We start from the raw sequence: 15,128 nt of genomic DNA, 5'->3' as shown, positions 1-15,128 counted from the left end.
TGCAGATTACACAAAGGAATGGCTATACTTAGGATGATGGCGATGAGGAGGAGGAGGATGGTGATAGACAGCATTTAATTAGCACTGCTATAAATGCTTTGCATATATTTTTTTTAATCCTGAAGATTAAACAAACCTATGCCTTAGGTCTGTTCTTATCCCAGTTTTACAAACGAGATTCAAGAGGGCAAAGAAGCTAGCCCGAGGTCACTCATCTCAGAAGAGCTGAAGCCAAAAGTCTCACCCCAATTGTGAGACCTACACTCTTAACAACCAGGCTGTCCTGCTTGGAGAATCGTGATATTTCCAATAGATGTCCCCACTAGAATGGAAGTAACTGCCATGAAGAACAGGGAATTTATTCCTCTTGTTCGCACCATGATCTTTAGTGTTTAGAACGTAGCAGAAACTGGAACATAGTAGAAACTCAATTAATAATTGCTAAATGATAAATTAATTGAAACAAAGTGTCTCAATCAGTAGAGGATAGAAAAGCATTTAAAAAGGGTAATGCATTGATATTTAAAATACTTAATTAGGAGAAATATAGGATAGGGAAAAGCCTGACTTGACAACCTGGGTTGGTTTTTTGAAGACAATCTGTATTTGTAGTCAGCTGGAAGCTGTATAGGAACCAGCACTGCATTGTGGCAGCTGAAAGACCATTGTGATTTTTAAAAAGCCTTAAAAAAATACATCACATCACATATCAATATCATATTTGTTATATTGTGTACAGTTCTAATAAGGTACATTGAGTACATTTTTAATAAGGAAAATGGAAATTTTTTCAGAAAGAAATGGAAATTTTCAACATGCTAAAGAGAAGGCATATAGCAACTATCTGCCATTATCGGAGGTGCTGCCATGACAGCACCTTGCTCTTTTTCTCTGAAAGACTTTGGCAGATTCTCAGCTCAGCATAAGGAGAAAAAAAATCAATCTAACACAACTGTCCAACAACTTTCCACAATAGAGTGCGTTTGAAAAACTAAGGTCCATTTCATTATAAATTTCCAAATTAATAAGAATACTTATAAAAAAAAAACTATTGAAAGGATTTCAACATTATGTAGAGAACTGGACCAAATCAGTGACCTCAAGTCTGGCTGTGTGTCAGAATCAACCAGAAAACTGTGAAACATTATTGATTTTTAAGGCCTCATCCCACTGAATCATAATCTCCGGGAATTGGGACCTAAGAATCTATCTCAAGAATCTTAATTTTTTAATCCCCTCAGATGATTTTGATGACTTGCCGGACTTGGAAATCCCTGAACGAGATGACCTCAAAGTTCTCTTCTAACTCTCTGACTTAACGATTCTTAAGAATATTGCAGAACATTTTCTTTAATAAATAAATAATGATTAGTTATCTGCAAAATGAACGTAGCCTAAATGTACATGGGTGGCTCTAAAGTGCCAGCGGACCAGCTGATTTCTTAAACTGGTTAAAACACGTCTTGCAATCTAGTTAATAAAAAATGTTTATATGTATCCTGGGAAGGAAAACTTTATCTGGCCTGTTTCCCAATTATTAAAGTTCCAAATCACTGAAATATAAATAAATGAGACTTTACCATACTTAGAACACCAGTATGATGAAAAATTTGTTTACACCAGGAGGTTTTAGGTTATCCTTCAATCATTCATCCCTGGAACCAAAGTACCTATGCGCGCAAGCGCACACGCATACACACGCACACACACGCACAAATGTGACACATGGTAAATGTTGGGCAATTACTGAGCTGGAACAAAGGAGACCTTCAAATTCCATCGCCTTTTTAACCTTATATTTTTCTTTGCAAGAATCTAGGGACCCAAAGGCATCTAAATAATATTATTAATCAAGACATACTCAGCTCTTTAAGTTTCTCTAATTATTTAACTCTTAAGTATATTACTTTGGTCTAAGTGGTGCTAAGATGAGGAGTAAAAAGGAGTATTTTTAAAATATTAACAGACTTAAAGAGAACAGATTAATTTTGGCTGAATTGGCTTCCTGTGTAAAGAGCTTCTAAAAAGTATACTATGTTGCCATATGAAGGAACTCTAATTATTGCAATATTGTAGATTTTGCCTAATCTAAAATTAAACCTGTAAGGCTCCACTGGAATTGTTTAGAAGAGAATAATTGAAACCCCCTTCAGCAAGTTAATTCAGATTCTTCTAATTTTACTTTTCTAGTTCACAAGGTATCTTTTTTCATGGTGTTTTCAAATTGAAGTTCACACACATCAAATAAATGGCATGATAATCAGAGGTTTCAATATCCAATATGCATTCATTATTATCTGTCATTATTGTCATTGTCACTATTATAATTGCACACTGTAAAAAGAATGGAAGCTTTTCCACAGGAATTATTCACGTGTATTAGTTTCTAGGAGTAATTGAATAGCTGACATTGCATTTATATCAAAGTAAAATATGTGCTGGGTTTTCTCATTTGTTTTATTCTTAAGAAATAAGAAATGTAGAGTAATCTCTATTAGTTCTCTTTATTTGGATCCAGAAATGTTCACAGTTTTATGTAATGTCCGATGTATATTTTCTTATAACAAGGCTCAAGATAGCCAATATAATTAAAATGATAATTTTCTAAGAACTTACAATTATAAGATAACAGCTAGGTAGTGAAACCCTCTTAATTAACTTGTATTTATATATATGAATTCAACAAGTATCTCTGTGAAAAATACTACTTTTCTTTTTTAACTAATCAGGTTTGGCATAATGAAATAAAGCCCACATTGTATTAATACTAAAGATAAATTAATAATAATTTACCTTAGAGTTTACATAGAACTTTTCACTTCATTGTTTTACATAATCCTCATGACAGTCCTTTGAAGATGCAGATCAGATATTACTCCTCTATTTAAAGATGAGAAAACATAGGCTCCAAGAAGCCAAGTAATTTATACAAAGTCACTATGCTGAATAGCAAAATCAGCCCTAGAATCCAGGTCACCTGGGTCTTAACCAGAATTTATGGTAAAATAAAAAATTTTTAAATAAATTTGAATTTTAAAAAGATCATGGACCTGGTAGAGTTAGAAGGGCTAAGTCTGAACACTGTTTCTGCCACTTTATTTGACTATTAGAACTTTCTCACTTTCCTGTAAAATGGAACTATACCTATGACGTAGGGCTGTTTTGAGAGTCAATGGAGAAAATGGTGAGAAAACCACTTAAATGTGTTTTGTTATTTTATGTGTTCTTTCTTCTGTACTATGCTACTTCTCACATGCTTTATCCTGTTTTTGCTTTCTATGCGCGTCACCTTCACAAGGTAGAGTTTTAAGCTTTATTTAGAATTAAATAATATTAATACCGGGTTGGAACATTGAGTAACACTAAACTTTAGAAACAAAACACTGCAAGTAAGAAAGCTATACATTGAATGGATGATGATATAAATATAATAGTGCAAAAGCTTTAGAATGTGTCTTCACTCACTAAGAAGGCCAAATGTAATGAACTAGGAGAACTGCTCCTTTACAGAAAACACACAGCCCATGAGGGGAGCTGGGATTTCCTTTACTTCCATGTAATTCTTCATGGGTGGTTTAGAGACTTGTCCTAGTTGATGTGAAGTCTCTCACAGCTGCTATGCCAGCTAGCCTTTAAACAGTGTCTTTGCTGGCAGGGTGGAAGTTGTTACCATTTGCCAGTTGATCAGTGGTTTATTTATCGGTAATCTCAGTCCAGTTCTTAGGGGACAGATGGCAATGACTGGCTCTTTGGGCACAAAGGACAAAGACTCTCAATCTGCTCCTCATCTGCAGAGACGGTCCATCTAAGGAGGTGGTGAAAATCACCAATGGGATTGGTCCAGGGAGACTGGCCTTATCAATGAATGAAACGCCCTTACAAACATATTTGAGCTATGCGTTTATCTCCCTTTGTCACTCATGAAACACGTTTTAAAAGCAGTACATTTATTTAAATATTAAAACAAAGATTTAATTACATTGCTTTGGTCATACCACCATTCCAATGAGTCCTTGCCTCTATGTCTAACCGGTAGATACCGGTCCACCTGTCCCCACCTTCAGTCTAGAGCACATACATGTGTCAGATCACGACAGCCACAGAATCGTGACTTCCCGTTGAACAGGTCTGTCTACACGTGGAAACTGACAGCCATCTAAAAATATAGAGGCTCTCATCTTAACTTATACTCACAGAGTGGTTGTTTATTTGCGCTAAACCTACAGGAAAAAATTGTCTTATATTAGTTCTGTAACCAGGCATTTAGGAGATTATATGGCACATGAATTATGTATTGTTTGCAAATAAAAGAGAGGTACTTACTGCACTGAATTTTCTTAACCCCTGTCAACAAACCACCCCAATCGCTGACATCCTCAAAATATGGAGCTCTTTGCTATTGCTTTTGTTTCCCAACTACTGATCTATAAGGCATATGGGTACAGTTCCAAAGTACTTCAGCTTCAAAGAAGTCGAGTTTTTTTGTTTGTGGCAAAATTAATATTGCAAGGTGATATCACATTGAACATTCTTGTACAAGTACAGCTCCCCCTATGCATGAGTCCCTGACAGGAGGTTTTCCAGAAGGTATTTTTTTCTGCTGAGGCATATAGGAGGCATTCTATGGCACCAGAGTTTCATTAAAGGAATTCTCTTGTTCCCTTCCTTCCCATGGAAATGTCATTAACTGTATTCAGTTAACTCTCCGAATGTTAGGTTCTTAACCAACAAACAGTGCTTCTCCACAAGGGCGTACTTCGCCAAGCGTCCTTGAATCAGAACGACCAGGCTGAGTATGTAATAATAGATTCTGAGCTACGCTGTGGGTGGTGATCATATTTAAGAGGAACCCTTTTACATTTATTGACTTTTTCCTTCCATCATGGTTGTCTCGTTTCTTCCACCACCACCTTCAGCCTTTCAGGTGAACGAAAGGTTCAATTATATGTAAAGCGACCGTTAAATCAGCAGGGCCCTTGTGGGGGGCTGGGTCTCCCCTCCTCCGTCCAATCACAAGTGAGCTCAATCCATTACTGTTCCCGAGGATCATACATCCATCAGGTCGAGTGCGCCGGCCAGGGTGCATCTTATAGCTTTTACTGCATATGAGACATTGCAGGCCTGTTCTCAGGAGCTGCCAGGCAGGCTGGGAATCACAGTCACGGTTAATAGCAGCGAATTGCCAGCTCTTGATGGGTGGGTAGTCACTCCTTTCAGTGGTTGCCCCCTGGGGGGAGAAGGTAGAAAAACAGAGGGAGGGAATTAGAGTGACTTTGCACAGCTGAGCAAGTTCATGCCGCTGGATCAGTGGCAAGCGTTGGCAGGGCTCCACTCTGGGGAGGCTCAAAACAACCTCACAGTCTCATTTTTACCAATTGGTGCTGCTGTGTCGCCACTGGTGCCCTGGGATGGGGGGAGGGGGAGGAGGAGCTGGGAAGAGGATGAAGGCAGAAGTCTCAGCTAAATTAAACAAAAAGTCCTGTTCGCGCTGGTGAACCCACCCCAGTTAGCCCTGGGCTACTAATTGTACCAAACTGGTATTTGAAGTTCACTGGGTGATTAAAGAGTTGGCTCACAAAGTCTCTGCATAACCTTAATTTTTTCAAGGTTCTTTGAGTGGAGAATGGTTTATAATAATGATTTTGACTAATACGATTTTTGACATGCAACTTCAATGCTTAACCTTAGCACAACTCCAGAGCATTTCATGTGTACTCAGCTGTAAAGAGTGATGATTTAAAGGGATAATATAAGAAAAAGGTCGTTCTAGAATGAACCTCTAACAAATTGCATAAAAGGAGCTTATTATTCCTTGAGTATGGGGATATGCCGTGCTTCTCTGATCATTTTTCTGCTTGGTTCAAAAAAATTGTTGAGACATGAATGGGAGAAGAAAGAGGAAAAAAATGAAATAGAAATCTGCAAGCAGGGAACATTCTTTTGATGGTTATGATTTTGTTGCCACTAAAGAGGCTCTACAATAATGTGGTTATTCATCTCCTCTTTTGTTTTGGGTGAAGAATTCGCTCTAACAAGAAAATGCTGTTGTTGGTTGGTGGATTGCCTCCTGGGCCGGACCGGCTCCCCAGCAATTTGGTTCAGTACTATGATGATGAAAAGAAGACATGGAAAATCCTCACAAGTGAGTGCCTTTCTTTCTTTATTTACCCACCTATTTATTTCAGGTTAGAGCTATCTTGATGAATTTGAAAACATGGTTAATCAAATTAGACGTTTTATTGATTTGTTACCCTTTGGAGGTGTGTTTATGTATCACAGGGGATTTAAAGTAAAAGACTAAATTAACATTGCAGAGTGGCCGATTTGGTAGTGGAAGAGGCCTAAATTAAAACTGACCTAAAATCAGTGCACTTAAGTTGGTGTTTCTGTGTGTGTTGCCACAGAGGGGGAGGGAAGACGGAGATCTTCCAAAAGAAATTCTTCCATTATGGTTTTGCTCTTGGAAAAGGGAAAGCTTGGTTAATAGCACTAGTAAATTTTCTCATGTCAAAATGATTGTTTAGTTCATTGTCTCTGTAACTAATGTTCATTGTCTCTGTAACTAATGTTCATTGTCTCTGTAACTAATGTTCATTTTGCTTTTTAGGCATCTTTGCTCATTAACCTTTAATCTGTGGCCCCGGGTCTTTAGAGAACCATCCCCTTCCATTGCTCCACTGTTCAGATGCACAGATATACCTAGGACCTCTCCCTCCTGCATTAAATTGTGCTTGCAAACTTCCACCCAAGATTCTTCTCCTCCCCTCCTTAAAGGGTGATTGTGTTTTACAGCAAACCTCTTGCCTTGGGCACTGAGATTTGGAACTTATTGTTACATCGGTTATGATTCCCAATCTGACTCGGTCATGGAATCAAAAATCATCGTTTCTTGAATGCAGCGGGCTGTGTGCACCGGTCCCCTTGTGGGCACCGTGGCTGCACTGGTCAATAAAACTAAATTTTAACTGTCAAAATTGCCCAGAGCTGTATAGATAAAATAATAAATGAGCAATTTTCATCCATAAATCAAAGCCATACATTTAAAACCAACAAAAGTGAAAGTTAGATTTTCTTATTGCATGTGTCTTTTAAGCAGTTATATATTTTAGCAGATTTTTTAAAAAGTCATTGCCTCTCCTCTTACTGAAAGCCCTTTAAAATAACAGAAACAAAGACAACAGTTTGCCCATAAATGCAGGAGAGGAGCAAAGACATGGGAGGTGGTGCTTGAAATAATACATTTTGGAGCTGGCTTACCCCAGCGAAACCTGCAGTAGCATCGTCCAGGAACTGCAGTGAGAAAGCTCCCTGGACACCTATACACTCTGGTTGTAGTAACGAAGTGATGGAGAGTAGAAACCAGATTAGGAAGGAAGAAAGAAAAATAAGTTAGAGATGCCTTCAAATGATTTTCATTCTCTTTTTGACAAAAATACCGTTCATAGTGATTTAAACATCTGAATGACTTGAGCAAGCTGTATTTTCAAGATTCGTCAGAAACTCAAGCTAAAGTAAAACCAAGGAATCAATTTTCTGACACTTGATCAATAGAGAAAGCCTACACAGAAGTAGACATGGATACCGGGAGGAGGAGAGAGGAAAGAGGAAGGACAAGAGATTCTTGATGTGAGATGACAGAGAAACAGAGGCCAAGGGACAGGGAGATATTACACCCAAGCGATAAGTGATATTCGCTCACAAATCCATCTCTTCTCCCAAATACATCAGGCAAGGTCCAATTTTCTAGTGGTTTGAAGCCCTACGTTAAAGGCAAAAAGATTAATTAAAACATTATGAACAATACCTAAGAAAAATCTTAGGCTCATTTCAAGCCTTATTCAGAGACAGGGTGATCATCCAATTTATTGTTCAACCTAGGAGACTTTAGAGCATGAAATGGGGATCTGTTAATTATGCTGGGGCAACGGGTATAGACTGGAACATAGGCTCACCCTACTTCAATTTTTCATATTGCCTGATTTAACTCTTTACTTAGCAAGATGTAGTAAGAAAGCACGAACTTGAGTCAGTCAGACCTGGGTTCGAACCCACATCCGTGACCTTGAGCAAGTCATATACATGTCCTGAGTCATGGTTTCTTCATTCTGCAGCATCCTTTGAGTATTTTTAAAATAAAATTGTGTTTGTAAATCATCTAGCACATAGCAGGAACTCAATAAATTGCAGATAACTATTGCTATCGTTGTAACACTGTTACCAATATTAGCATAAGAACTGTATGTACCTTTATACCTTGGAGGCCTCAGTCAACTCAAGCTCTCCAGGAAGAGGGGAGACAAATTACATTGTAACAGATGCAACACAAAGACCCACTGCTTCAGTAGGGAGACCATTTTCTCTAGTTTTTATATGTTGAATGTAGTAATCTGCAGACTAAGAAGTAAAGATAGATGGGTTTCTGTTGACTCCATTCATCAGATTTGAAATTGAAGGAAATAAAGACATTAATGTATAGAAAAGTTCGAATAATGGGAACATTTTCAAAGATCTTGAATCTTTTTTTCCTATACTCAGGCAGCTCACAGCTTTGAAATAAATGTCTACTCTACTTGTACTCTTCATTTCACTTGGCTTGTACTTTAAAAAATAGAGTTTATTACTTGCTGGGCTGTGACTACATGGTCCCAAGTGAAAGCATATTTTTTAGGTTTATTGGAGAAATATAGACAGTTTATTTGGATGATTTCTGCTGCTGGTTTGTATTTTTTAATTAAGGCGTCTTATTTGGCTAAACTGAATAAATAAGTCAGGTAACTGATCAATTTCCACACTCTTTGGCCCATCTAATAATAAATGAAGAAATGTTTCTTACTGGAATAAGAAAGTATCCAAATTCTCTCCAAATCCAATGAAACATTAGGAATTGCAGAGCTTCCCACGGTCATTTTTTTTTTTTTTTTTTTTTTTTGACCCCGAAGAACTGCCAAGCTAATTGGCAGGGAGTTGAGGATGACAATTAATGCTAGGAGACAGTTCCTGGTGTGGTGTCTGCTCATTTACTGAATGACTCTCTCCATAAAAACTAACAAATAAGCTAACCAGCAAAAACCTAAAACCTGAGATTAGCTAGAGCCTCTGAATCTCAGAATCCTTTACCCACTTGGCTTGAGCAAACATTTTCCAGCCTGTCTCACAGACGTGCTTCTTTTAGAAGGATGCCATCCACGGGCAGGAGCTCAGATGCCCACTTAGGGGTGCCACACCACTTACACATGTAATAAAACCAAGAAGAATTAAAAGGAAAGTCAGTCATAATTTTCTTTAGCTCTTATTCTGTTATGTTATTTATGTTTTAGAAACACTATATAAGGGGTCCACAAATAACAAGAAATTGAATAGAGTGGAGGTGAGTGGAAGTGAAAAAGTGGTTCTACCTAACATAAAGAAAACAAAATTCAACAGTCAGCTAACCAGTGGCTTGGTCTACCCAAACAGCAAAGGGAATGATTATTCTCACTGAAAAGATTTAGTAACATGCTAACACAACCTTCATTTTTATCCTCCTCTTTGGAAAAAAATCACTTATTTAACCTTATAGAATTAATACTGAGAATAGTAACAGCGTTCCCCAGCCTCTATCAGCAAAGTACTGAGAAATACCCTGTAAAAATGACGGTAGGTCCTTTTGTAAATGTGAAATGTTAAGTATTGGCATTGTTGTTCTCTTGACTGTTAATAATGAAAGGGAAGTTGAAATGCACTTTTGTTCATTTTTATTTTACAGTACTGCTTTTCTTGCATTTCTCACTCCTGCACGCAGTCTGCCGTTTCATTCTTAACCTATTAGGAAGCAGTGCAGGAGACATGAATACTAAAATGGCCAATGCAAAAAGCATGCCTCTTGCACTTTGCAGGTCCTAAATCCTTCGTTTAAAGATCAAACAAAACAGTTCCCATGGCTACTATGTACTTTCATAGCATATGACTGACACATCAAAGTTTTTATGAAGTCCTCGTGTGGAAGCAGCTTACCTTCCTTCCCAGGAGACAGTACAGAGGGGCTGTCTGTTCTATTTGGGTTCCCCACTGACCACATTCTTTACTGGTCAGTAAAGTGTTTCCTGGAAATTGACTTTCTTTTTGCTACATTTCAGATAAGAGAGTCTACTTATTAGTTGCTTCTTACTGTTTTCTGTGAGCAATGCCAGGAAAAAGGATTTCGAAATATAGATTTATCTCTCCGTGTGCTGCTGAGGAGTTCCCTTGAATAAGGTTAGAATAAAAACTAGAAGAGCTAGGTTAGAAAGGTGTGTTCCTTCTTTTGGCCGCTTTCAGTTCCCTTCATTAGAGGAAGGGGGAAATGCCTTTTTTCCTCTTCCTTTCAATTTACAATTCTGTTCTTTGCTTGGTAGTGCAAGGATTTGGGGACTTGTATTTTTTCATTCGTAGAAAAAAAAAGAAACCATTGTGCAGAGGTTTCCTGGGTTGTCTGCTATGGATCATGGAGGACCGTGAACTTGATCCCATCCACCACGCAGGAACGGTCCTGGGGCTGGGTGTCATCGATTTCTTTTAGGAGAGTAACAAACATCAGAGGCTGGTGGACTCTTCATTATTTTAAAAAAATATACTTTCCATAAATGTTGAAGAAAGACTACTGAGAAAACACATCTTATCTAAGACATTGAACTTCAGTTCCAAAAGATAAATATAGATTTGATGTTTATCCGATATTTGAGCAATGGAGAATGGTTTAATTGCTGGTTATTCAGGGAATAATAAACCTGCACATTGACAGTTTTGATCAGACTTTTTCTTGGTCCTCTGTTTCTTGATTTCAGCTCATTTCTGTTCTTTGAGGATATGTTGAGAGGAAAGGCAAGTCAGTCGAAAACAATCATTTCTTATCATTTGTTTTGAAAGAAATAAAAAGTAAGCTTAATTGAGGGTTTTATACCTGTAGGTTTCCTCTATTCATATGATCTTTATTACCAAGAACCAAAGTCCACAAATTGTTTAATTTAATTTAATTTCTAGACAGGTAGGTAGGGTCTGTAGATAGCACACTTCTCGTTGCAGGAGAACCTCAGAAAACAACTATGTGCTTCCAGAATGACTCAAAATGCCTGGGAAGAATTTAGACTTAACTACAGACCTTATTCCTTTATGTAGCAAGCAATTATTGCACACCCACTCTGTGTTGGGTGGTAAAGTAGAATGTGATCATCTCTCCTTCCAAGAACCAGAGGAAGCAGTTACAATAAGAGTGTGCTGAGGGATAGACAAGGGAAGCTGGGCTGCTATGGGAGCACAAAAGGGGCCCTTCATCTAAACGTGGGAGGTTAGGGAGGCTTTCCTAAAAGTGACCTTCTGTAAAGCTGGAAAAAACGGGTAGGAATTATTGATGCAAAGAGGTGGGTGATAAAGTATTTTAATAAAAGGGTCCAGTACTGGGAGTGCCAAAAGGCAAGAGAGACTTGGTGCCTTCTGGAAACTGAAATGAATTTGTGTATCTATAGGAGAGCCTGAGGTTGGGGAGGTATGTGGTGGGGCTGGAGAGTTAACCAAGAGCCCTATTGTATGGGACCGTTTCAAGGAATTCCTAAGATAGGTTCAAGAATTAAGAATTGAGAGTAGACATACCCCTCTCATTTTTATTTTTGGCGTTAGTGAAAACACAGTGATCTAAAGGTTTTAAAAAATAGCATGGCAGTTCTTCTCTCTTAGCTTGGAACTTTGAATTTCAGTTCATGGAGTAATTGTTTCCAGGACATTGGACAAAGAAGAAGGAGAGAGAATTGTGTTTGGACTTTTAAAATACGTTAGCGTCTAATTTTACCTTCAATGAGCTCGATTCTAATTTGGGATCCATGACTGCACATTGCTATATATTTTGAATTATTTGCTGCTGTGTACTCATGCACCAGTGCATTAGTGGATTTTTCATAGATTTAAAAAAAAAAATATGTGTGGTGGTCACTCTATATACTGTATTTCAAGTAAGTTGGGTGACTAGAAAAACCAGTTGACTTTATTTCTGGTTTATATATACCTCCCTTGAATATGGCAATTGCTTTTTCTCCAGAGAACAGCATGGGTACCAATAATTCTGATGCCTTCTTTACACACCAGCTGTGGTATTTGCTACTGAATCTGGCGTGAAGGAGGTATGAGTGATACGGGTCGCTTGGATTTGCTCTGTGTCGATCCTAGGCAAATTGCAGGCGAAGTCCAGCAAACCGTTGCATGTGAGCACGGAAAGATTAAATGATCTTCTTACCCAACCCTCTCATTTTACACATTAATTTCATTCATTTAACAAATATAAGTGATACCTTCTATGTAGCAGGCATTGTCCTAGATACAGAAAAAACAATGCTGAGTCAAAGCAAATAGCATCATGTGTTCACCAAGCTTAGAGTTTAGTGGGGGAATCAGCATTAGTAAATAATTCCAGATAGCAATATATAATAGCAAAATGTGATAGTGCTCTGAAGGAAGGGTATAAAATATACAAAGTCGTGTAATGGGGAGACCAGATCTAGTGTAGGAGTCATGGACGATATCACCAAAGAAGTGACACTTGAGCTGAGAACTGAAGGATGAGACAGAGGGTAGCCAGATGCCCAGGTAAAGATATGAGAGACGATTGCTTCAGGTTAGTTAAAAGTAAGTCCTAAGACCCTGTAGGAAGAAGGTGCACGGCTGAACTCAAAGAGTGAGGGGGAGAAAGATATGACGTATGGCTAAAGGCCTTAGCAGAAACCAGACCATGGAAGCACTTCTATGGCACATTGACAATTTTGGTTTTTACTTTAAATGACTGAAAGGGCAGAGGTGTCGTACCCAGAGTCCCATGATGATTTAGTGACAGGATGAGGAATAGAACACCGGTCTCTGTGTTTCTCTCAAACAGTGCTGCCTCACGTACCACACCAGTCTGTCTCACCAACGAGCGCTGTTAGTCAAGACTCCAAGCAGATGAATGGGATTTAATCTGTGCCGACCCATTGCACCCATGAAAATCTAAATGGATCCAATGCACTTGGATTAGTTCCCCATTCAGAGAGTAGAACTAGTACAGGTTAATTGAATAAATATCCTACTCCTAGAGGTCAAGAATATAATATTGGTTTATGAACTAAACTGCAAATTAAGACGTGTCAGTGATGAAATTTGCACGTAAGATTTACTGACAAGCCATAATTCAATGAAGATTTCTTGACATTTTAAATCTGTCTCGGAAGCAGTGTCAAAAATGAAAACTATACACAGACACACACACACACACAGACACACACACGCACAGACACAGAGCAACATCTCTCAGGACAGACAGATCTAAATGGAAATATACCCCCAGACATTGTTGACCGTGAGCCTTTGGTCATGCTGCTTCCTCTCTGATCCTTCTCATCTGCAATGTGAAGATAATTATACTCACCTCTTAGATTTATTGTGAAAATTAAATAAAATAATACAATAAAGTTCTGGGCTCAGCATCTGTAATATAGTTGTTCCCTTATACATTTTTAAAAAATCTATTTATTTAATTTATTTTATTTTTGGCTATGTTGGGTCTTCGTTGCTGCATGTGGGCTTTTCTCTAGTTGCGGCCAGCGGGGGCTACTCTTCGTTGCGGTACGCAGGCTTCTCACTGCAGCAGCTTCTCTTGTTGCGGAGCACAGGCTCTAGGCGTGTGGGCTTCAGTAGTTGTGGTATGCGGGCTCAGTAGTTGTGGCTCGGGCTCTGGAGCACAGGCTCAGTAGTTGTGGCACACAGGCTTAGTTGCTCCGTGGCATGTGGGATCTTCCCAGACCAGGGCTCCAACCCGTGTCCCCTGCATTGGCAGGCGGATTCTTAACCACTGTGCCACCAGGGAAGCCCCTTGATACATTTTTATTCTATTTGACTCCATTTTGTATTGTTTTATAACCAAAAAGAAGTGAATCTTGTCTTCTGCTCTTATCATCAAAGGTTTGAGAAAGGAGAAACACTTTTTTTTTTCTTTTTGTAACAGTTATACATTTTATTTTTTAATCTAATTACATATATATTTTTAAATTTTATTGAAGTATAGTTGATTTACACTGTTGTGTTAATTTCTGCTGTACAGCAAAGTGACTCAGTTATATATATTCTTTTTCATATTCTTTTCCATTATGGTTTATTACAGGATATTGAATATAATTCCCTGTGCTGTACAATAAGACCTTGATGTTTATCCAGCCTATATATAATAGTTCACACCTGCTAATCCCAAACTCCCAATCTTTTGCTCCTCACCCACCTCCTTTTTGGCAACCACAAGTCAATTCTCTATGTCTGTGAGTCTGTTTCAGTTTCATAAATATGTTCATTTGTGTTGTATTTTAGATTTCACATGTAAGTGATATCATATGGTATTTGTCTTTCTCTTTCTGACTTACTTCACTTAGTATGATAATCTCTAGGTCCATCTATGTTGCTGCAAATAGCATTATTTCATTCTTTTTATGGCTGAGTAGTATTCCATTGTATATATATATACCACATCTTCTTTATTCATTCATCTGTTGATGGACATTTAGGTTGTTTTCATGTCTTGGCTATTGTAAATAGTGCTGCTATGAACATAGGGGTGCATGTATATTTTTTAATTATAGTTTTTTCTGGGTATATGCCCAGGAGTGGGATTGCTGGGTCATATGGCAACTCCATTTTTACTTTTTTAAGAATCTCCGTACTGTTTTCCATAGTGGCTGCAACAACCTACATTCCTACCAACAGTGTAGGAGGGTCCCCTTTTCTCCACACCGTCTTCAATATTTATTATTTGTAGACATTTAATGATGGCCATCCTGACCAGTGTGAGGTGGTACCTCATTGTAGTTTTTATTTGCATTTCTCTAATAATTAGCAATATTGAGCATCTTTTCATGTGCCTCTTGGCCATCTGAAGAAGACACACTTTTGACTCAGAATGAAATTTCTATTTCTAGCATGAAGCTATGTGTATCAGTTGGGATGGGCTAGATTATGCTGTGGTAACAAACAACTCCAAAATCTTAAACCAACAAAAAACTTAGTTGTAACTCATGCTAAGTGCCAGCACAGGTTGGCAGAGGATGTCTGATTCATTCAGGGATCCAGGCATATGAGGCTCTACCTTAACAGGCATTTCTACC

At 38.2% G+C, this 15,128-nt stretch overlaps 1 protein-coding gene across 1 annotated transcript in view; it reads left to right on the top strand.

The window, feature by feature from the left end:
• Window positions 1-15,128, top strand: part of KLHL14 (kelch like family member 14) — a 100,802-nt gene that overhangs the window by 24,041 nt on the left and 61,633 nt on the right. Inside the window, exon 3 of the mRNA XM_036874128.1 lies at window positions 6,021-6,142. Coding sequence (XP_036730023.1) covers window positions 6,021-6,142 — 122 coding nt within the window. The remainder of the gene's footprint in view (window positions 1-6,020; window positions 6,143-15,128) is intronic.

The sequence above is a fragment of the Balaenoptera musculus genome, chromosome 14 (genome assembly GCF_009873245.2).
Source record: "Balaenoptera musculus isolate JJ_BM4_2016_0621 chromosome 14, mBalMus1.pri.v3, whole genome shotgun sequence".
Lineage (NCBI taxonomy): Eukaryota > Metazoa > Chordata > Mammalia > Artiodactyla > Balaenopteridae > Balaenoptera > Balaenoptera musculus.
The sequence above is the reverse complement of the archived record's forward strand: the minus strand, read 5'-3'. Positions and strand labels throughout refer to the sequence as shown.